Raw genomic sequence first — 23,666 nt, forward strand, 5'->3', positions numbered from 1 at the left:
TAACCGCACATTTCTGAACGTATTGCTCCCAGAGAACCCTAGCCTTTAAACTGTAAGCCATGTGGTATAAATCTTGAAAGCAATTAACCTGAGGGGAACCTTAAGTTGTTGCGCTATAAAGAATTGCTCAAAAGTACACTTGTCAGTCTGCCAAGGAACCTCAGATGGAGGACGGAAAGAGGGAAGATAATAAGGAGGACCTGGACCAGCATTACTGTCCAAAATGTCAAGGGCTTCTGAGGCATATTTTAACACTTCACCAAAAGATGTGTCACATTTGAGTGAAATTCCTATCTGCGAGTGCTCACTTAGAATGAAAAACTGGAGTGGTTTTGATACAAGTAGAAGCAGCTGACTCCCCGAAGTGTCTCTGAAACTCAGTACTGATGGCAACGTCACGACCGAGATGCGGCACACAGGAAATGCTGCTGCTCTGGGCTCCCATATGCTGAAGCTCTGAACAACTCTGTGCCCAATAACACATTTTTACTTCAGACATCATCACTGCCATTCTTACAATCCTCTCATTTAGAATGTGTCCTCTTTGGTCTTCACAAGCACTACCTGCACTCATTCAAGTGTTACAGCATAAAATAAAGATCTTCCTGCTTTTCAGGTACAGTATTCCTGAAAACATAACCTTCATTCATCCCATTCTTAACCAGGAATTTCTAGAATATATTCATGGTGCAACCCCTCAAAACCAACGTATTTATTCTGATTCTTCTTTTCATTTTTTTAAATATTTCCTGTTGGAATGTGGTCCTTGATGCATTTAAAAACACAGACAACATAAGCAGTAAGAAATTCTGCCTTAAAAGAAATGACAGCTGAAAGAATAAGAGAATTCTTATTCCTTATCATGCTTCTTTTATTACAATCCACCTACACAGAGAAAAACAGAAGCTAGTCCAATTCAAACAGAAATTAATAAATTTAGTAATATTTTAAATCAACTGGATGAAACCTCATTAAGTCACTTAGTTTTAACTGATCCTTGTCTTTTCCCACAATAGTTGTTTTTCTCATGGAAATGAAATCCGCTTGATTGCCAATTATAATGACAAGTAAATTTGCAAATACAGCTATCATATCGAATATGTTGCTAACAAAAAAATAGGATGTATATGTAGATAATTATGTAGTACACAATCTACAGCTTCTCAATACTTTGATACATCAGAAATGGTGATGCATATTTTTTTGAGTAGATGGCTATTTTGTTTCTAGTTATCTATATCAAGTTTAATTAAGAATGCATGTAACTATCATTTTACCATGTACATAATTAATCTGTTAGAACAAACCAAACAACACAGTACTAAGCAGCACAGTTCTATACATGCCCAGGTAACTCAGATGCCTTCCCTACAATACTCCAAGTCTATTAATGAATTAAAGATCAGATGTTTAAACATTAAACATGTTCAAGATAAGAAAACCCATTTAATTAAAATCATTGACACTTCGTTTTTACTAACTCCACTCCTGCAGAAACTCTCAATACAATGCTCTCTTCAGATACAGAATATAGCTCATCTAGACACTGAAAGAAGGTGGAACATGAACAATGTTTAAGATTAATGATAATTGCTGTAAGAATCAAAAGAATTGCATTCTTTTGATACATGCATACATTTAATTAATAAGTACATATTTAAAAGCTGAAAAATTAAAACCAATGCCATTATATTGGGCTGAATAATAGTAATTGTATTATTACTTTCTTGTGCTGATAATATATGGCTCAGTTTTGTCCGTGGACAACTTGATTTGTCATGTTTCACACTCACTTCTGTGAATAGAGGAAAGTTCAAATTCCTTCAAAACCAAAGCTTCCATGTATCATGCAAAATATCCTCCCTTCCAACTATACTAATTCTACTCCTTTACAACGAGAAATCAGTCTTCAATAAAATACACAATACAGTTGCATGATCATCACAGCAAAGAATCTTTAAAAAGATGACAGCAACTGGTCTGCACCAGATAAATTATTAGTAAATATATTAATGAGCAAAAGATAAAACCAGAAGAGTTCATGGGATTCAAAGTGGAAACGATATGGCTACTTAAAAATACTTTTAAAACACTATCATCCTCCCATTTTATGTAGGTGAATCTAACTTACCTGACTGACTCAACACTGTTCTGTATGTATCAAACCATTTTGAATCCCATTCAACCCTGCCGAATGCTAACAAATGAATAGCACACCTATTAGAAGCGGGAGAAACGCTTTGCTGGAAATTGCATCTCTTATAAGTTAGCAGAGAAGCTGGCCAACAAGGTCCCACGTAAGCCTCTCTGATGCACAGCCACTAGTTAAACTCATAACTGGTAAGAAATCTTAGACAGAACTATCAGAAGCACCACATGTGACCTGTAGTATGCACTGTCTATCACAAAGCGTGGACAAATTGTGGAATTTTCTCTTTTGGAATTATATATTAGCCCTGTAATACATATCTAGATAAGGACAAGAATTAAACTTATTTTGGGTTTGTCTAAGCTCGGTTTTTAAGAGAATCACCTTTATCTTATTGCAGACAATAATAAGAAAGTCACGTTGTAGTGGTGATTAGACTGACAATATGCATTTATTTGAATTGTACTGCTCTGTAGTTGAGACTGTTATCAGATGCACTGCATAGACTTCTCCTGTCAAATGCAGTACAGTCTTGGGAGGCAACATTGGACACAACACCACTGATAAACTTCAGTGATGCTATGTGATGCAAGAAGTGAGCAGAACAGGATAATAAATTGCACTGTTAACATCCATGGACAAACAGGTCAGAAGAAAAGCCGACTCGATGTGCCTAAAAAAAAAGCAGCACAGGGCGCTTCCTCTGCTTTCCTGTTCAGCAGTGAATTCATTAGGCAGGACCAGCATGGTGCCCAGCTGGAAAACCTCCTTCTTAGGTGAGACTCCCATGTGGAATCAGGAAGGAAACAAAGAATGAAAATCAAGTATCTCCCTTTTCCAAAAGGAAAATACAAGAAGGGCTGAGGGAGGGGGAAGGAGATGCAGGAAGAGATAGATGATGGCTAACACCTGATTGGGTTCCCTTGGGCTCTCTTTCTTAATTAGGGGAAAATCAAGTGGAATATGAGCAGATGGCAAGGAGCCATTCCTCACTGAGAACAGAACTACGAGCCACAAAGACAGAACAGGGAGTATAACCCTCAGATATAGGAAAATACCCTTTGAAAGATACAGGTTCACCATCCTAACTACCTTTTTACCATCACTCACTGCTGCTCACTTGTGCTCTGTGCAAACAGACAGTGGGGAATTTATCTAGGCATACCATGTCAGAACACTACCTTTACTGAGCACAAAACTCTAAGAAAACAGGGTCACAGTACCTTGTTCACATTTTCTCAGCTGTTCCAGCCTTTCCTCAGTCTTCGCCCTTACAACAAACAAACACATGTGCCAGCCACACGCACTCTGTTCCACTTAACAGCTTCACTTAGCAGCTCAGGAGAGAAGCCTCCTGCTCTGAGCGTCTGTGTTCTGCCAATTCCCTGTTCACCTCTAATTTGTGAAGTTTTAATCTTGTGCCTGCTGGTTTTGGTCTCAGGAGAACGAAGGTTTTGTACTTTTGAAATGTGAATACTTTTATGAGGTCATTTAAAGACTATGCTAAATTACTTGTGTAATTACTTATACAACTCGAAGACACGCTTAGCGTGCCAAGTTCAGAGATACCACTAATAGATAAACTTCCCTTTTGCGCACCTCCCTCTCTCTCCCAAATGGTTTCCCTATGAGAAATCACCGGCTGAAAGTCTCACAGCCCTAACATAAATCAATACTAAAACTATCACCTACACGCCACTGCAGGCAAATCTGCGGGCAACCAGAAATACTCATCTGGTCCTCTGTACAAATCACAAAGAACTTGTCCCACATCAAAGAATTAATTTCTGATGAAATAATCTAGATACAGCTTTACATATAAATGAGTAAAAGCTACACCACTTGCTAGAACTTCATTTCCTGAAGAGTTCTTGATACAAAATGTTAATCAGCCCACCTAAATTAGATCATAATTTCACCTAGGAACAGCATATTCTTTAGCAAGTTAATTAAAAGCTCATTCAGTTTTACTGTATACCCCCTCTCTTTCATCAGCATGCTTTTTCTGTGCAGAGTTTTATCAAAATTCCTATGGTAAAAATACAGTAGGTAAGAAGAATGTTCTTACCAGAGGTCCTCATACCAAATTCTGTGAAGATCCCAGAAGCTAAACAGCTCCCACCAAATCACATGAGCTTTCCTGGAGCCTTCAAGAGAATGTCATGAACTAGAAGCCAACACAACCGCCACATATCACACGTCATTCCATTTCATCCAGCTTCTCCAAAACTGAATTCCAATCTTTGCTTTTGGTCTAGGAACAGCTTCCAGTAAGACAGTCTGGATTTTCCACCTTCACAAGCCAAAGACTCATCACTGCAGTTATTCTGGCAGTTAATCACTTGTACTGCTGAAAGTCCCATCACAAAGCATTCTCTATGTTCTTAAATTGCTTTGATGCCAGTTTCCCATATCTCTTCTGTATCCAAATTGCCATCCATTTTTTTAAGATGACCAGAAGCAATACTAAATACAGTATTAGCTTTAAGTATAAAATAAACACACGTTCAAAAAAGTTACAGTTCTTCCTGGCATTATTTCACATTGTCCAATTTATCCACCTACAAGAGCAGTTATTCCTCATTGAAAGCTCCCACTACTGCTACATTCTCGTCCTCTTTGGCCTTTTGCTCCTTTTCAGAGATGCTAACTCCTCAAGGGCAGACTTTTGCTCCCTAAGTATGCACTCCCTTTTTTCCATATAATTATTTATCCGATGACATTAAAAGGCATCCTGTTTGGATAGGCTCAAAATGCCAGGTGGTGGTCCAAGTGGTACTGCACGAAATTCTTGCTTTATCATGCTTTGCTATTTGGACAGATTTTGCCTCTTCTGCAGGTTTCCACTACATTAAATGTCAATTACTCATTGACAATTAAATTTTGATTCTTGTCATTTAATAGTCTCTTATTCACATGGTTTTAATTTTTGATTATAAAGCCCCCTAAAACTTAGTGTTTTAGAAAATGACAAAGTCACAAAATACCAAGTCAAACACTGTCAGAGGAGTCACCAGGTACCAGCTAAAGCATCACTTAGCACATTATCTTTTTGAAGCATACTTTACCTTGTGCACTGGTCAATAAAAATAGCAGCCTTCCGTAACAAAGAAATTATTGTATAATTGATAACTCTAGTTCTACCAACACAAGACAGTAAAAAAAGGGAGACAAATTTTGAGATCAATTTCCAGAGAGATGCTGGCTGTTTCTAAGAGCAACAAGTTAAATTATTTGGAGCTACATCTTCTGAATGAAACACTTTTTTTTTGTCAGAAGACACATGGAGCAGAACCTTCAGCCCCGCCTGAAGTACAGGAAAGGTTTCCCCACTTCCTCAATTGCAAACTGCATTTATAACTGGCAAAGTAGTGCCCTCCTCTTCAAAGACAAACTGCAGGCAAGCCTCTTCTTCCTCTGCCCACTTTGCCTGAAATGCTCACAGCAAGGATATTTATCTCCACAGTGGGAGTCCAAGGATTAGCCACAGACTCCAAGAGGGTGGAGAGATTTAAAGGTCAATTTAATTAGCTCATTCTAATCTTCTACACAACTAATGTAAATGTCATTGTTTTCTAACTGCTGCTTTAACAGATGAGATTATATTTTAGAAACCTTGAATGTGCGAACTATGTTGGATGTAATACAAATTCTTCATGTAACTAATCTTAAAAGGGAGCACAATAAAAATCATCATTGAGACACAGTGCTACTTAAGAAAAAAAGGGCAGCAGGAAAATTCTGGTGATAAAGCACAGAGAGATGTACAAGACCAGTAATCTTTCAAATTGACTGGCTTAACAGCTTCTCATTGATTTAAATCTTTTCCATTCTGCAACGCCTGGACAAAAAGAAAACAACAGTTTCTGGTACTGTGATCTCATTCAAAAGTCGTGGGATACTAAAATGAGTGTCACAAGACATTCCCCTACTGTTTGAACCACATACCCCATAGACTAATCAGATCAAATCCCAAGCCATTTATGAGCGCCTCTGGGCAAGCTTTGCATGAACGAACAGGCAAAAACAAGTGCACAGATGATGCTCTGTGATGACTGAAATAATAGGTCAGAAGGAGAGCCTGGCAGTAGTTCATTGCTGGTAGGGAAATTACGTACACAGAATCTGGCTATTCTTCTGTGACACTGCCTGGCCCATGCACAGGTTCTTGTATGACGACAAGCTTGCAGCTTTCACAATTTTGATTTTATTTTTTCAAGACCTTGGGAATTACGGATGTGGATTAATTAATTACTTCATAAAGAAACATATCAGATAGAAACGGTGTCATACTACTGGACATGGAGCCTCCAAGGCTTTCTACTGCTTTTTAAACAAGCAGTGTGAATGTGTTCAAGATGATGCTTTACCTGCTGTTCTACAGAAGAAAGGCAAAGCACTGGTTTATATTATAAACAGCAGAAGCATCAAGTACCCAGAAGTATCTGGTTTTGTCATACAACAATGGGTAGGGAAAACTTTTGGGTTTGATTTGAACATTGGCCATGTGCATTCTACCACTGCTGTTGAGCAGGATGGCACAATGGAAAATGCTTCATATTATATAGTCTTAATATTTTTCTTAGAAGAACAGACATACAGGAAGACATTTCTCCCATAACATGCAAGTTGTCATGTTAAGGGTTGGGAAACTTCAGTGGGAAAACTGCTTTTGCTAAAGCTTGCACTGAAAAATTTTCTGGAAAGCACACTGTTACGTCCGCAAGTAGAATCAGTCAGTCTATCAAGAAACTCTGACTGAAAACACCAACTTATATGTAAGAAATCTAGCATGTAGCAATGTATAACTGACCACCAACACATCCTACAAACACACTCAGTGGCATGACCTCTCTTTGCCTTTGGCAGCTGTATGGTCAACACTGTGCTCTGTTTTCAGTCAGCTCAAAAGCAGGTCTCAAAAGAGCCATGCTGAATGTCACAGGGCTCCAGGAGAGAAAACCAAACCACTCTGGTTCTATACTATGATATGATGTCAGAAACATCAACTGCTTTCTATGGTCTTGTTCAGATGTAGATGTACAAATTCTGAACATTTATGAGTTGTGCTTTGTGATCAAGACTATGGGTTCCTTGACTTGGTCTAATGACAGTACAGTCAATAAAACACAAGATTCTTCCCTAAATCAAGTCACCCTATTCAGACAGTCTGGATTTGGAGTTGTCAGTTTAAGGCATGCACTTGCATTGGAAAACACTAAGGATCTTTAACTGGGAACCATTGCCCCTCAGCCCTGCAAAGCTTGGCTTCCTGCCTCATTTTCAAGGATGGCCCCATAGTAGCTGAGGGAACTCCTATCAGCTCGTTTTTTGATATTGCCAACACATGCTAAATCACTCTTTCCTAGTTTGACTATCCAGCTGTGAATGATATTTTGTTTAGACAAGATGCTGCTGAAAGCAAGGTAAAATATTTGTTCTCTCTAGTGAAGACTAAGAGAAACTGGAGTTAAAATTGCTGTAGTGTTGCCATACCTACTAAGGTTCAGTCCCACAGTCCCTAAATTCCTATTTCGGCTCACATTTATGGCATCAAATCCTAGAACATAATATTCATCAGATTGTATACCTTGTTTTTAATGTACTGGAAAGAGCACAAATGCCACAGTTGTTAGTACAGCTGGTTTCACACCTTACTACCACGACCACATATGCCCACGTCAAACGAGATGTCAGCAGTTCTGAGGATCCTAGTGCCAACGTTCATTTGGGATCCAGAGACTATATGCTACAGGTCTCTCACATTTGACAGATTTGCCATGCTGAAATGACCAGCACAGAATTTTTCTTTCAGTAGTTCTTGCTTCCAGGAGTATTTATGCATTTTATTAGACACTGGTATGGAATGTCCCTTTTGCCAGTTTAGGTTAGCTGTCCCAGCTGGGTTCCCTCTCAGCTTCCCTCTCAGGTTACTCACAGAGTGGCAAAAACAGAAGGTCCTGACACTCTGTGAGTACTGCTCAATGCTAGTTGAAATATTAGTTTATCAGCACTGTCCCAAACAAATCCAAAACACAGTACCATACAGCCTGCTATGAAACAAGTTAACTTCATCCCAGCCAGTTTCAGTACAAGTCACAAGCCCATTTCAAAAAGATGCATCACTACCAATTGATATTTTTTGTTTAAACAAGCCTCTTAGGTTGTGAACTTGTTTGCTAACTCCAAATACGACTTCTTGGAATTGAAAAAGTCACACAAAAAGAGTAAAAATATTCATTACAAGAAAGCTGGTGGTAGGATATTTAGATACTTAGGAAGACAATTATACTAAATGCTAACTTCTGAAGAATTAATCCAAAATCTGCAGTATTTATCTGCAGCTACACTAGAATCTGGACTACAAACTACTTTAAGAAATTCTTCTATACAGAAATCTGCAAGAGATATTGAAACTTAAAGAGAGTCACACATCAGGAGAAGTGAAAGATACTGAGTTCGTATGGTTTGCTATAAAGGAAATTGATTGAAAACAGAAAATCTCAATTTTCACTTCAAGATGTCAAACTTTTATATGGAAAAAAATATGGAAAAAAATGCACACAAAAATAACAGGGAGCTCTAAATTAAAACGAACTTATAGACTATCTGCTACAAGCACTTTAAGAATTGCTTATGTTACACAGACAACTGCTACAAATTGCTCCTCCAGACAGGCAAAGTCAGAAGCGAGCATGTCTCCTATTACATCACGTACTAAAACTTTAAGGAAAATCCACTGCTCTCTCCCCAATTTCCTGCAAAAGGATCATGAGTACAGTGGGACACCGGTGCCCTCTGGAATGAGCAATTCCATTTATAGGGCAAGAACTCGGTCTCCCTCTTTTGCCTAGTAGAATCCAGATGAAGGATTCAGCAAGAACTTTAAGCAAGAACAGATGTGTGGGAGGACAGTAAATTAAGTTTATTTTCTGGAGCAACAAGAGCAGAAGCATTTGTAACAGCAGTGGATCCTATTTTTCTGGAGTTGGTTGGGGGGGCATCAGTTAGCTGCTATCTTGCCAACCTCTGCTAATTTTACATTTGCCAAAATTATACTCACATATTTTATTAGGTAAGAAATGGTGTCAAACAAATTAAAAAAAAACTCTGAAGTTACTCCACTGAGTAAATATATTTTGGGAACTAAGAGGCATTTCTGTAAAGTAACTTCTGCAAAATCAGTGTCTGAAGGTGAGGGGGTACAGAAATTAAAAATTAATTTAGGATTGTAGTGAGTTAGAATTGTAGAGATTTCCTTTACTGCATCTATTTTCTCTCTTTTTTTTTCTTTTTCTTTTTTTTCCTGCTAGGAACCAATAATGCTCTCAAGTATTTTCCTGTCAATGTTAAGACAATCTTTAGAGCTGCAAACAGTTTCTCAATGAAAAACAAGACTCTAACAAAAACACTAGTTCAAGATAACATACCCTATCAAGGCAAAATTTGGCATTATTCAGTGCTTTTAGAAATTGTAGAATTTCTTTGACACTTTTAGAAATTACCTTCAATATGAGATCCATATGTACCTACTTGTAACATATGACAGCATAGAATAAAACAAAAATCTCCTTTGTTTTGATAATTCATAGTCTGTATAAGTGGTTAAAATGGTTTTAAAGGTTTTGCAGTATTCAAATGCAATTTTGATTCATATTAACTGAACATCACCTGAGTTTCCTTTTGCAAGAAAAACATACTATTTTAATCTGATGTCATAAACACCTTAGTAATAGGTGATCAAGAAGAGGGAAGCTCAAGGTCAATAATTATGAATTTTTGACACAGAAACAAACTTTCTTAACATAGGTTGAATATGTAATTTATCATGACAAGTTTATATAGGCAAACTAAGGATAAAACTCAAGGTTTAGCTAAATCCATACTATATTCTTCACATTGTCATCCATAATAAAGGATGAATCACCAAAAAAAGCCAGTCGGTCCTAGCAATGCATGCACCTCTAGGAAGATAATCTTAGATCAGTACTAATCCAGACATCTTTCAGAGATGCCCAGCTAGCTATGAAAGGCAGACAGATGCATGGTAGGTTAACAAAGACATTTTGATTTTCCTCATGTGAAAGGTGGGAACCCATTACAAGAACTGTAGCAGCCATTGCTAGAAATAGCTTCTTGCAGGGCAGCAGTGACATAATTTGAGTTCTGGTTCTGAAGCTGCACTGAACGTAGGGAAAAAAATATTTTTTAAGACTGAATCTTTCTTCACAGTTAAGATAAGGTCTCCATGAGGAGATCTCTATGTTAATCATTCTAAAGACGAACTGAATATTTCTGTTTTAGAAGCCCACAAAACTTTATGGCCTCAGGCTGCGCCAGGGGAGGTTTAGGTTGGACATCAGGAAAAACTTCTTTACAGAAAGGGTTGTTAAGCACTGCAATAGGTTCCCCAGGGAGGTGGCTGAGTCACCATCCCTGGATGATTTAGCAGAGGGTTAGAGTTAGGGTAGTATGGTTAGGTTGAGGTTGGACTTGATGATCTTGAAGGTCTCTTCCAACCTGAGCTGTTCTATGATCCTATGATTGTACAAAGTAAATAACATAATGTCAAGAATTAAAATGAGTATAGCTCAGAAACTAGAGCATACACTAACAAAATATTTTCATGATGCAGGTTTTTGTTTGTTAATCTTTCCTTATGAGTAAGCACTATCTGCCTTCTGGAAAAACTCATCAAGAATATCTGCTGAACACTCTGAAAATAAAAGCATTTTTAAAAAGTTTATATTTTTATAGCACAATTTATACTGATATATCTGACTAATGAAGAGGGTAACTTGGTTCATTTATTTACATCAGTCCTGTCTTGCTCACTAATGCAAATGACACTGTTCACAACTGATTGGGACTCCATTCCCAAAAATCATTTTGTAAGAAACACTGCTGTCTGTTCCATCAGCTTCCCCTCCATTTAATATTGTACATGTTTTTTCCAAATCATGGTTAGTTCTGAGTATAAGACAACCACTTTAATCAATGTTCACTGAAACAACTCCTTGAATACAAAGATTATCTGGAAGCCTTGTCTTTTTTTTTTTTTAACAGTACCTCTGTCAAATTCCCTTTTAAATCAAAGGGAATGTTGAATTAAAATGAAAACAATTTCTACTTTTAAAGGGGGTAATTCCTATTTTATATATAAGATCACAACGAATTCTGGTGATGTGGCTGATGCTGTCCCTGGAGACTTTCTGTGATACTATGACTGGAGTTTTCATTTATGCATACTTCTGTAAAAATTTGAGTTTAAAAATGTGTTCAAATACATTACTACTCAGAGTATTTTTATTTTCTTTTATTACAACAATCCTGTAGATTAAGAATTCAGGTTGATAAACTGCTTGGATTGAGAAAAAAAGAACAGGAAACACAGAAATACTGCCTTCCCTTGGTCAAAATTATATCAATCTTCTTTTTATGGTAGATATACTTGAAATAATAAGTAGCCCTGAAGATTTTTTTTGTAAATAATATGCAAGTGTTGATGCAAAAACAAGGATGTGGTTGCATTTTCCTCTTTTGAATTGTTGTTTGGTTACACTATCAAAAGCTGTTAAAACAGATAGCTACAAGAAAGTATTTTTTTTTCTTTTTAATCCGGAAATCTGGAAACTTTATTTAGTGACAGTCAATAAATCCAACAAGTATTAATTACAACAAAGGGATTCCTGATTTGGTTTGAACAGTACTGGAGATGAAAACAGCCCATGATGCTGTGGAATGCAGCATTTTAGATTATGCCAATTTTCCCAGCTTTAACTAATGACAGCATCTTAAGTCTTCTAATACATATTTACTGAAAAGTAACTTTGTTATCATGCTATCTTCCTAAAGAGACCAAGCATGAGCTGACAGCATAATTTTAAATTCAGGAGTAATCACCTCTTTCTCTCCTACACATTGAAAAAGGAAACCTTCTTATAAAGGGATTAAGTATGTTAGGGATTAGGTATCTTTCCTAACATTTCTCATTGGCCCATCAAGAAAATTGAACCAGGAATGTAACCTGATATTTTAGCCCCAGATGTTATAACTGTGGAGAGGGGAAGGGAAGGGAGGGGAAAGGAGGGAAAGGGAGAAAATCCCCTTCTCCATTTCCTAGCAAAATACCTTCCTAAAGTTACAGTGGCAATAACTTAATCTTAGTCATGCAAGCACATTTTAACCAATGTATGCATTTTTAAGATGCTGCTTCCCATATTGAGAAAAGGGAAAATTAGTAAAGGGGACAGCTGAAAGAATTTAGATTTGGGCTACAGCATTCAGGTTGGTCTGTATTGCATCACAGATGTGCTCTGTATAGCTTTTAGCTACTTGAAATCTTTAATAAAAATTGTATTATTATTTATTAAATATCTCCTGATCTTAGTGACAGGCTACAACAGGAATTGCAACCCATACTGAAACAGCTTAAAAAAGTAAAAGAACATGCCAGGAAGCAGACACTCATTACAGAGCAAGTGCTATGTAGGACAGGCTGTTTAACAGGGTGACTGCAGAAGGAATTATCCCTGTGATGGAGATGATGTGCATTAGGAACAGTTAATGGAAAAGGGAATGTCAGTGAATACTGGCAAATCAGACTGAAGCAGAGTTCAAGAACTTTCTTTTGCAAAGACTAAAAGAGGCTTTGACTGCAAGAAACAATACTGCCAAATGTAGAGCAGTTTCTTGTTTTGCTGTATCTGTTCTTTGCAAGCTATTTATTTCCAGATCCTTTTAAATAAGGGAAAAGAAAAGGGTAACAATGGAGTATGGAATCGGTTACTACAGACTACCCTTTTCTGAACAAAAAAAATACGTGAAGGAAACATATGGCTGCAATGGTTTCAGAAACCACATCTAACATGGACACGTCCCTAAAGCAACCTTTATCAGAGTGACTCAGCTGAATACAGCATCTCTTGTCAGCAGTGCACAGAGATGGTTCTTCCCTCCTGCAAGTTTTAATATAACCTCTCAGTTTTAATATCTCGGCTTATGACCAGGAGGTACTGCGGTGGGAAACAAGGAGGACCAAAGATTAGGAAAGGCCACCATCAGACAGGTAAGACAGGCAAACCAGAAATCTGATGGCTCAGGTGGGGGAAAGAGTAGGGAGAATGGCTAATTTTTCCTCTTAGTTTTTTTCCAACCGATACTTAAATAAAGAAATACTGTTTCAACAGGTTGGCCTGTTCACGACTGTGGCATAAGCTGTATATATACCGGTCTAGATGTTTTGAAAGTGAACTTACCTGGAAGTCCTGATCATCAATTCCAAACCTCTCTCTTAGATTACGGAAAACCATTGGACAATATTCCTTAAATTTGAAATGACTCGGCATGTTTTCTCTGAAAGAATATAAAACCAAATCAACTCCATTTACTGCACATGCAATTAACAACTCTAGGGTACTGTTTTAATTCTGTTCATACAAAGCAGAGAATAAGGAGATTTAGAATCTCTCCTCTAAAGCCCTACATTTTTGAAAGAGATCTGGGCTCGCCATGTTCTACTCTTTATTATGTTCAATAAGTTTATACATGTTTGTCTCTAACAAGCCGAACCTGCACTGAAAAGCAGGAAAGAGTGTTTTGCCATTGCCCTTAAATTATTTCAAAGGTGAAATCTCAGATTGCATTATACAAGAATTACCATACTATCTGTGACACCAGAAAGCACGGACAGTGCCAAAGCTTCAAGAAAATTGGCCTTACTGAGCGCAGGACTAGCTTTAATATCCCGCTGTTAATTTCAGATTTGAGAAAAGTAACTTTAAATTTTACATAGAGAAGACTCCAAGTAACAGAATTCTTCATTTTCCTTATGTATTATTAAACAGGTTATACACACAAATAGTTTTACATGTGTGCACATACTGATCATGGGAGATAATTTTAAGAGATGCGGATATTATATTTAACTATGTTAATACTTTTGGAACTCTTATATGATTGCTATAATTTCATATTATGGATTAGTAAAATTTGCACATCATTCAGTTTTGATATACACTTTAAATTTTCATTCTTATCCAAATATTTCATTTAAAATATTCACAAGTACATGCACCTGAAGTTATGTTTTAAAAAATACCCAAATAAATGTTTGGAACAGCCACAAATAAACACACCAAGAGAGGATCACCTTCAATATATAAGATATTCACAAGGCAATAATAAACCATATGGAAGAAGAATACTGCCCAGCAGCCCCTGCTGTTGCTTTTCAGAACAGCACAGATGGTTATGTTTATCACAGGATTAACTTAATCATCAAAACTTCAGTCCCATCAGCTGAAAAATAACAGAGTTCATAGTACTTCATAAAAATATCACTGCCACTATCCCCGTCTACAAAGAATTGTTACTTGTACTTACTTGTTGAAAAGGTGATTGTCCACCTTTATCTTTGAGTATGCTTTGAAATCATCTGGCATCAACATAACAGGGATTTGAACATGGCTCAGTTCATTGATCTAAAGAAAAAAGAATATATTAAATTGATAATAATTTTGCAAAGATTCTGCATGTGTTCTAATTAAAAAAAAAAAAAAAAGTTGTTTGGCCTGCAGTTGCTTATGTATGTGTCCCGGGAGTGAATGTAATTGAAAGAAAAATGCAAAAAGAGATTTATTCTTTCCAGATTAAATGCACTAACAAGGTAGACTCTTCAGAAAGAAGAAAGAGCACTCTATTTATACTAGTTTCTGGAAAAAAGTGTTTCAAAGCACACCTGGAGCATGTGCTTTATGGAAAGTCAGTGAGGACACCAGCAATATGTTCTTAAATCCTAACACACTATTCTTACTGTTCTTGTTTAGCCAACTGAGCTACATTTTCCAAAGACAATTTAAATCCTGTATTTAAAATGACTATTTCCCTTTGCAGCTTACAGACTAGTCTTACCTGTTTGTGTCTTAAACTACGTACAGAAAATAAGATGTTGCTTCCATATGAAGGCACAAGCTTTGGAATCAGGAAGAAGAGCCTTGTTTTTGTACAATAGCACAGACCTCAGCCAAGCTTTTGCAAGTTACAGCATTCAGGCATTTTTTTGATTACTCAGGCTCACCAAACTACTTAAATATCCAAATTTGTACCTAGAAATAAATGCAGAAGTCCAAAGGTTTTCCTTATTTTGTTATATTTATGGGTACCATTTGCTCTTTCTAGTTTTGAAATAAATATTGTCTGTATCTTCAGTATTAAAATTTTTACACATACTTGGAATTTCGGAACTATCCACTTTTGGCCACATCTTTATGACAGAATGTAAACAACTTCACAGTTACTTAGTTTGTATGCATGATTTTGGTAATTGTGTGCATTAGCCACACAGTTATTTCAGGAAATTAAATTTAGGAAACTGATAAGTTTCTGAAAAACTTATCAGAATATTGCTAGCTTGTAGCAATAGTTCTTGTAGTTCTTTCAAATCATTAAGGAGATAAAAAGCACAGTCATCAAAGACCCCTCACATACATTTTGCCTATGGTGCTGCAGACCCACACTGCACACTTTGCTTCAGCAGCTTTCTGTGGGCTGCAGGGGGAGAACTCAACATGAGACAACCAGTGTGCAAAAGAGACGGATGTAACAAAATAAGTGTGACCTGTAGCACTGGTTGTTCTTATCCAAAAGCATCTCCCAATTGGGAATCTGTTCCTGTCCTTAGATGCTATCTTGCTTAAGAGAGGCTCTCTGAGACGCCTTCTCTGAAGCAGTTGTAGATTATAAATATTAGAAGAAAAAATGCATGACCTTCTGCAGAACTGAAGTTAAACAAAACCTGAAAGCAGTGAGGAACCTTTTTCCTCTTAAAAAGAGAGAAGAAACTGATGCAAGCAGGCAGGTCAGAAAGCCTCATCACTCTTCAGTCTTTTTAAGTCTCAGTAATGCTTCTTGCCATCTCTCATTTTTATTATTCAGACCTCTGCGGCCCATATGAAAACTGATAAATATCAGTTGAATTTCCTTTACCGAATGCTTCTTTGGAAAGCCCTGAGAAGTTACAGATTGAGGCATCACAGCTGTACAGCAGAGCAACAAACTAGAGAGGTGGCTGGATGGGCTGAGTGCGTGCTGCTCCCTGGAGTGTCAGGAAAAGTGCTCCTTCCTCCTTCCAAAGCAGGACAAAGAAGGGACTCCAGAAAATTTTTGAAAACACAGCTGTACAAACCTAATAAATCATGCTGACACCTCATTAACTATGACATGAAATAACAGCACATAGATCGACCATCACAACATCTAACATACATGCTCTTTACTGCATTTGATATCACTGCACATCAATCTCACCCTGGAACCGCAGAGCAGTTCCATGAGCACGCAGAACTAGCCTAGCTCTTGTACTAAGAGCTCTTAAACTAAGGAGAAGCAGAGAGATTACGCAGAGATACGGAACCTTGTTTGCTTATAAAGAACTAGCTACTCTCCTTGATCGCCAGATTTTGCAAAGAATTCCATGCTTGAAAAAGGGATAATGGAGACCCACACCTTTCATCCCAGTCAAAAGTGATACCAAGATAATTTTCAGTTGAATACAATTAATTATGCTGAATTCACACATCTCCAAATGACCTATTGATAATAAAAGCAAGTTCACTGCCAAATTAGGGGGTTGAGACTATCAAATTTGCATCAATCAAATTTTTTGCATGCATTCACTTTCTTAATTTACTAATGTAAAGCATCCCTGAATGCATTTGTAGGTTTGCTTTTACACTGCAAAAATTTACCTTTGTGCTACAGCGGCACAGATTTAATTGTACCTGTAGGCCATACAGATATTACTTATATAGAAGAGTAACATAGCCACATGTACTCCTATTTGAATACTTCAAAGCTTGTTATATTGTAAATAGAAATTTCAAAACACTTATCCCAGGAAGCTCTCTACAAGATGTGAATGCACATACAGACCTACCCTCAAAAGCAAAAAAAAGCACTTTAACAGAAAACAATTGCAGAACATTTTTTTATTTTTTTTTTTAATGGAGATTCACTACCTCTGAGGGCTGGAAATATAATTTTTCTAATATTTTAAGGAATTCCCCTCTAGCAGGAGAGAAGAAAAAGCAAGTGATGAACATATAGTAGAAGTGACCTTTGGTATAGCTCACCAGCTGAGTAATGGCATGTCCCAGTGGCACAGGCCATTAATTAATTTAAACCCTTCAAGTATAATAAGGTCTGTTTCTTTGTGCAGTAATGCATTTTTAGGATGGATTTGACGAGGCTAAATTTGAAAGAGCACACAACACAGAAGGGAATAGTTGTGACATTGCACCGTGGTGCAAACTGGAACCATATTGGGAAAAGAAACAATATCCTGAACTCCCCCACACACGGGCACTAGAAAGCTGAAAGGTGAAGGTCACCGGGATCAATTCTCCACTCTGCTGTCACTATGTGAAGGAACAGCCATGCCTGAAAGTGACCAAATATGAAACAGTGAGAGAGTACTTTCAGCCTTTCAAATTGTCTCAGACAAAATAAAACAGTTCTAGTTCCACCAACAACAACCTTTAATTGCACTGTGATTCATTTATTTTTTACCAGTACAAAATTTTGCTGCTGTTTCTCTTTTTTTCTTTTTCTTTTTTTTTTTTCCCAGCAGACAACACTTACCACATCTTTAAAGAACTTACATCCACCCAATAGCCTTGGGGAATGGATTATTTTTAAAGACAATTGATTAGAATTTTAGTTACACATGCACATTATATGGAAATACCTCACGTCTTTTAATAGTATTTTCAAATTCATATGCACAAAATATTAAAAAATCATCTGAAAATCTCTCCTTAAGAAATTTATTCAAATATCTTCGTGATATTGGCACAAAACCAACTGCTTATGTGAGATAGAGATATCCTCCGTGAATTAAAAGCTTTAAAGATGATGCTTTGAAAGCCTTAGATGGCACTGCTCCTTTAAATATACGGTAGAAAAAAATCTGTCTGTAGGGATCTGCCCAGACCTACGGTTCAGGGATGGAAGGTGGGAGGGGGAGAAGGGGAAGGAGGCTTTCAGGCAAAAACCTACTGATTGCAATTCATTTTGCTCCTGCAGGTTCAGGATTGAATTCACACTGTCAGGAAAACAGAGGCTGTAATTAAACTGCAAATAAGGGAATAATAAAAGCCTACTGGACATTGAATGAATAGTAAGACTCAGCTGGTAATGATTCTGAAATTAGCACACAGAGAGGTGTTCCCACAAAGCCATCTTATACTGGTGACATTTCAAATAAGCTTCTCTAATTTATATGATTTGAAATCAAGCAATGAATATATCATAAATTGTTAGGCGTTATTAATGGCCTTTATTTAATTCAGATACATTCACCCTAAACACCACATTACTAGGGCAATGCATAATTAAACATTAGTTTTCATTCTGTCAGAACATAAGCAGCAATAAATTGCTTGTATGCAAAGCAGACAATGAGATATTTAAGCAGCATATAATAAAGGCAATTTACAGCATATATTGCATGTTTAGCTGGAAGAGCCAGAACAATGATCCCATTCTCCAACAGATACAATCTGATGCCTATCAGTATGATGCTGCAGTGAGAAACCTGCAGAATGCACTACAGCTGGTATTATTAATAAAAAAAATACTGGAAGGAGCCAGGTAGACCAATGAGCAAAATTTAATTCCAAACAGACATGAATCTCATGCAGACCAGTTAGCACTATTTACTGGATGCTTTTGAAACTCTACGTAAAGCCTTTATTCCATATGTAGTTTCTCATGTTTAATATCTTAGCTTTAACATGCAGCACAGATACCACTTTCTTTTAATTCAGTTTATCGGCCAATCAGACTCCAGCTGAATGTATGGAGGAATCAGTATTTTCACAGCCAACAGCTTGATAAAAGACTTTAATCATGGTTCTGGCCCTCGGCAGTTGTGCATACAGGAAAGCCCCTGCTCCTTCTGATGATGTGTATGGATGAAGTTGGAGAAGTGCTCCTTTCTTTTCAGCTCTGTTCATTCCCCACGCCCTGTCTGAACTGAAAGCCAATCACTGCAGTCAGATCTGCTGACACAAACGAGCTACATTTGGTTTCTCAGTCTGAGAGAAAGTCAAGAGCATTTTTCTCTAATTTCTGTATTTTTAAACACAGACTTTGGAAGAAGTGGGAGTGGAAGAGTTTGGAAGAAAGAAATTATTGAGTTCTAAAAAAAGAACTGAACTTTTAACACCAGCAACAGCTCTGGTATTTTTATGTTCATCGTTTGTTTTCTGCGTCTCAGTTTCTTCCTTGGCAAGGAAATTCACAAATTGCTCTGAAGCAAAAAAACATTAGGCAGCGCTTTTTGTTACGCTACAGAGCCGCCATTTTGATGCAGCAATCCAGGCACAGTGCTCGAGTCAGCTCATCCACCTAAGGGTCAAAGCCTACAAGAGCAAACCCTCTGGACTTGCCCTGACCAAGCAAAGCCACAGAGCTGATGAATAAGAATGCATCAGAGGGAGCTACTGAGGGCCTAAAATGTCGTATTTAGGGGACGTATCTTTCTTTCTTCTGGCACCTCCCTGATAACTGAACAACCCACGGGCCGTAGAAAATGGCACTTTCCTGCTTACTGGAGCGCGTTCATCCAGAAGATAAAAGTTTTGTACCGTAACTCATTCCAGTATCCAGCAAAAAGCCATTCCTGACGCTGCAGGGAGCTCAGCATGAGGCCCTATAGTTGCGTGGCAGGGCAGGGCCTGGAAGGCTCCCAGCACCCTGCTGCCATATGGGAGCATGCTGCAGCACCGCTACCGGGGCACTAACCGCCTCCTGCTGAAGTATAAACTGAAAATGAAGTGATTATTTTACAGCACTTTGAAATCTACCTTGCAGGGTCTGGGAAGGGTGGAGGAGGTCAGCAGCTAATCAATTTTGTGGAAGACATTTGCCTGTTACGGGGCAAAACCATCATTTGATAAATGTCATTTGACAGTTTAAATTACACTCAAAGCCATTCTTGCAAGAGAAATAAAAGGTTAAGCTAAGTTCTGCTGGAGAGAAATAAATCAGTTCAGCAAAATATTCCTTAATTTGTTTTAAATGAGGTTTTCATCATTTCAATCACACAAATTCATCTCTCTCTTTTTTTTCCCCTAAAAGTACAAGGTAAAAAAAAAATCTACTCAGACATTTTTTTTTTATTAACTATACAATGTGCAAGGAGTTTAAATGCCATAGGAGACTTCCCCAATATAAGTAATTTCTAGTTACTGATTCAGAAACAACTCGTGAAATTAAACCAATTATATGAGACTGAGGGAAAAAACATGATAAAGTATTTTATTTTTTCTGAATCTTTACAATCATTTTTATTTAAGGTATATGAAGGAAAAAATCCAAATCAATATAAAAGCCCACCCAGCTGCCAGAGAAATATGTGTTGACATGTTACACATCTCAAAACATCTATCAGTAATTACCATAGAGCAGCTTCATGTTTTTACAGTTGAGGTGATACTTGTCACTAGACTGTTGGCTTTCAATGAAACTGAATAATATAGTGCTGGAAAAGCAGCCTTAGTTGAGCCAAATATTTTTATATTGCCTTAATGCATACTTTTTGTTAAGTACTAAAACACAGAATATTTGAATTTCTTGGCAAAAATATTTATTTTATGGATTAAAAAATTCTGAGAAATGAATGTATCAATTAAAGATTATTTTTTATATATTAAAAAGAAAGACTTTTCTGAAGTTTTATGATCTGTCTTTGAATTAAAACAAACAAAACAAAGTTTCACAATAAAAAACTGATGTTTCAACTTGACTTTTTGTTTGCAGTTCTCAATGGTATGATGCTCTTTTTGGGCAGGGACGTACATAGTTCATACATCCCCTGGAAAGCAAGATATCGTGACACACCTAAGACAGACCCAATGAGATATGGTGGCTTACCAAAGAAAGTCCCAAAGCAGAGGGAAAAAAATAGTTTTGAAAAGCATTCATTTCTTGGCATTTAACTTTAAATTTGGAGTACCAAGGCTCAAAATTCAAACAGAGGACTACATAGTTTGGTTATCACCCACATCAGAGAGTGTTTAAAGAACATACAACAAAAGCACCCAAATCACACTCCTTTTACAAATACTTGATGCAAGATTTTTAAGTCTTTCAAGTCTCTTGGACATCTCCATAGCATACATAATCCAGAACATCTGCTGTACACTGTTCAACCAGCATAAAGCCATGTTTCTACAGATCTGGTTAAACTTCCTGTGCATCTGCTTACACCTTTCAATGGGTGCAAAAATTAACACCTTATAATGTGCCAAATAATCAAAGAACTAAAATGAATTAAGCAGTTCAGACATAATGACTGTCATGATAATTCCCCACTAAAAAGCTGGGAAAAATGTAATTGTGTGCAAGGATGCTAGTGTGCCTTGATGAAAGTGAAGGTAGAGTAATAGGAATGTGAATCAGAGTGAATATTTTTCTAAAGAAGAATTGTTTTGAGTAGCAAATGGCATACAGAAATAAAATGTAATCTTAATCCAAAAGGAAATCATAATGCAATGAAAGTCCCCCAGATCTGGATGAGTTGTGATGCACACAATACAGATGAGCTCATCCCTGTTTGCTAATAACATGGCTAAGAAGAAAATAAGACAAGGCACACAGCTCAGACAACCATTTGCATGCTACCTGACAGTGGGCTTGCAAAAAACAAACAAACAAAAACAACCCAATAATATACATACATATATATTTTTTGCCAGAAACATCTTAACTAATCTTTTTCAAACCTCAACTTGTGGAGGTTTGTGAAGTTGTACTTCAATATGATTCTTTGATTGCAGCTTGTATCTTCAGATATTGTTTGAAATCCTCATTTAAAATAGACATACTTGTCAGAAGTACTGATAGCAATCTGGTCTCTATTTTTCTAATTAAAGAACAAAACTCCTTTGGCAAGGGATAAAATTTAGTTCATTTGGCTGTGTTCTCAAAGCTTCACAAGAGACTATCTAAAAATAGGAGGATGCTAGGAGACAGTAAGCATTTATTTATGACACAGGAGAAGATTTAATAAAAATACGTTGAATTCTCTAATGAAGTAATACAAAAGTCAGCGAAACGTTCCGCTGACTTCCAGAATTAGTGGATTTTAGCAGAAGAGCTCAAGAGCTCAACAAGAAGGAAGAAAATGAAATAAAACTACACTTATAATCTATGAATCACATAACTCACTTGGAAAACAAACAAACAATTAAAGGAGTCTATTAAATAATGATCACTTCTCATAACAGCCTTAAAGACTCTATTTACCAAGGATAACTTTTCTGAACAGGAAAAATGTGCTCATGCAATTCAACACAATACTCTAGTAGACAGTTGAACAAATACGTAGATGCAGTATTCTCACCTAAATGCTATAACATCTTTTCAACAAAGAAAGGCTAAGTATAAAACCCAAGGAACCATTTCACATATAACACCTGCAACTCAGCTGCTTAGTCAAGAGGAAGGCTTCAAGATGAAGCCTTCCTCTTCAAAATGACAGACTGGGCTGGCTGGACCATAAAGCAACAATCTGATGCATTAGACAGGCATTGTTATTGTCCAGAAGCAATAATAAACAGAGAAAAGAGAAACATTTTGGTAATTTTTACGGTGGCATAATACAGCTAATGCACTGCACATTATTATGTTTTTCTTCTTTTAAGAAGGAGGAAGGATGACTGGCTTGTGAATAGGCTTTTTGGTCACACATTCCACTCTCACAAATATGCTGCTACTAAGGAAATTGTTGACTTGCAAAAAGATGACATTAAAACATAATTCTTTTTGTACATTTCTGACTATTTATCAGGCAAAGGCTAAAGCAAATTTACAGAAAACCAAAGCAATTAACCATTTGCATTACAGAAATGTAACTTATGACGTGAAAGGAGTTACACCAGAGGCAACTGAGGCAAATAAAGCTTGCTCTACAGGTATTTAAACGTTCTGCAAAGCTTTACCAGATGCTGTTAGTTGTAACATAGACCTCACAGAATCATCAGGCTCCATACAAAACGCCAGCCTACGGCTATAATTTTTCCTTAACTACTGACCTACATCCTCCAGTTGAAGCAACAATTTTCTGTGCAGCACCAGACAAAACACCACACTAGAAATCCAAATGGATGAGAAGAACTGCATTCCCCTTGCTAAGAGAAATCCCTTAGTTTATCTTCCTGAGGCATCTTGGTTGCACTGTATTCTTCTTGCATTTACACTGCTCTTACTTCCAAATACTGTAACGCCTTGCCGGCAGCTGAGGTCAGGCTAGCAGGGACACAAAGATATACAGGCATTCATATACATACTCTGCAGTTTCTTGCTACCGAAGCCTTGATTTTATCTGCCAGTTGCTAAGGATTTGGAAAAGAGCAGTCTCTTGCTGTGTTTACTTGAACACAGTGAACCAGGTTTTGCTTCTGCCCTGGATATAGTTTTTCCATGCTGAATTCCAGTTTAATTTGGCAATGCT

General features: G+C 37.1%; 1 protein-coding gene across 2 annotated transcripts in view; it reads right to left on the reverse strand.

Moving 5' to 3' along the window:
• The window catches only part of PIP4K2A (phosphatidylinositol-5-phosphate 4-kinase type 2 alpha), a 101,254-nt gene that overhangs the window by 34,623 nt on the left and 42,965 nt on the right, over positions 1 to 23,666 (reverse strand). For both annotated transcript variants that reach the window (XM_090142936.1, XM_031614343.2), the window contains 2 exons: positions 14,534 to 14,631; positions 13,408 to 13,504 (listed from right to left, as the gene is read on the reverse strand). In XM_090142936.1, the coding sequence (XP_089999062.1) occupies positions 13,408 to 13,504; positions 14,534 to 14,631 (195 nt within the window). The remainder of the gene's footprint in view (positions 1 to 13,407; positions 13,505 to 14,533; positions 14,632 to 23,666) is intronic.

The sequence above is a fragment of the Phasianus colchicus genome, chromosome 6, assembly GCF_987193195.1.
Source record: "Phasianus colchicus chromosome 6, bPhaCol1.hap1.1, whole genome shotgun sequence".
Lineage (NCBI taxonomy): Eukaryota > Metazoa > Chordata > Aves > Galliformes > Phasianidae > Phasianus > Phasianus colchicus.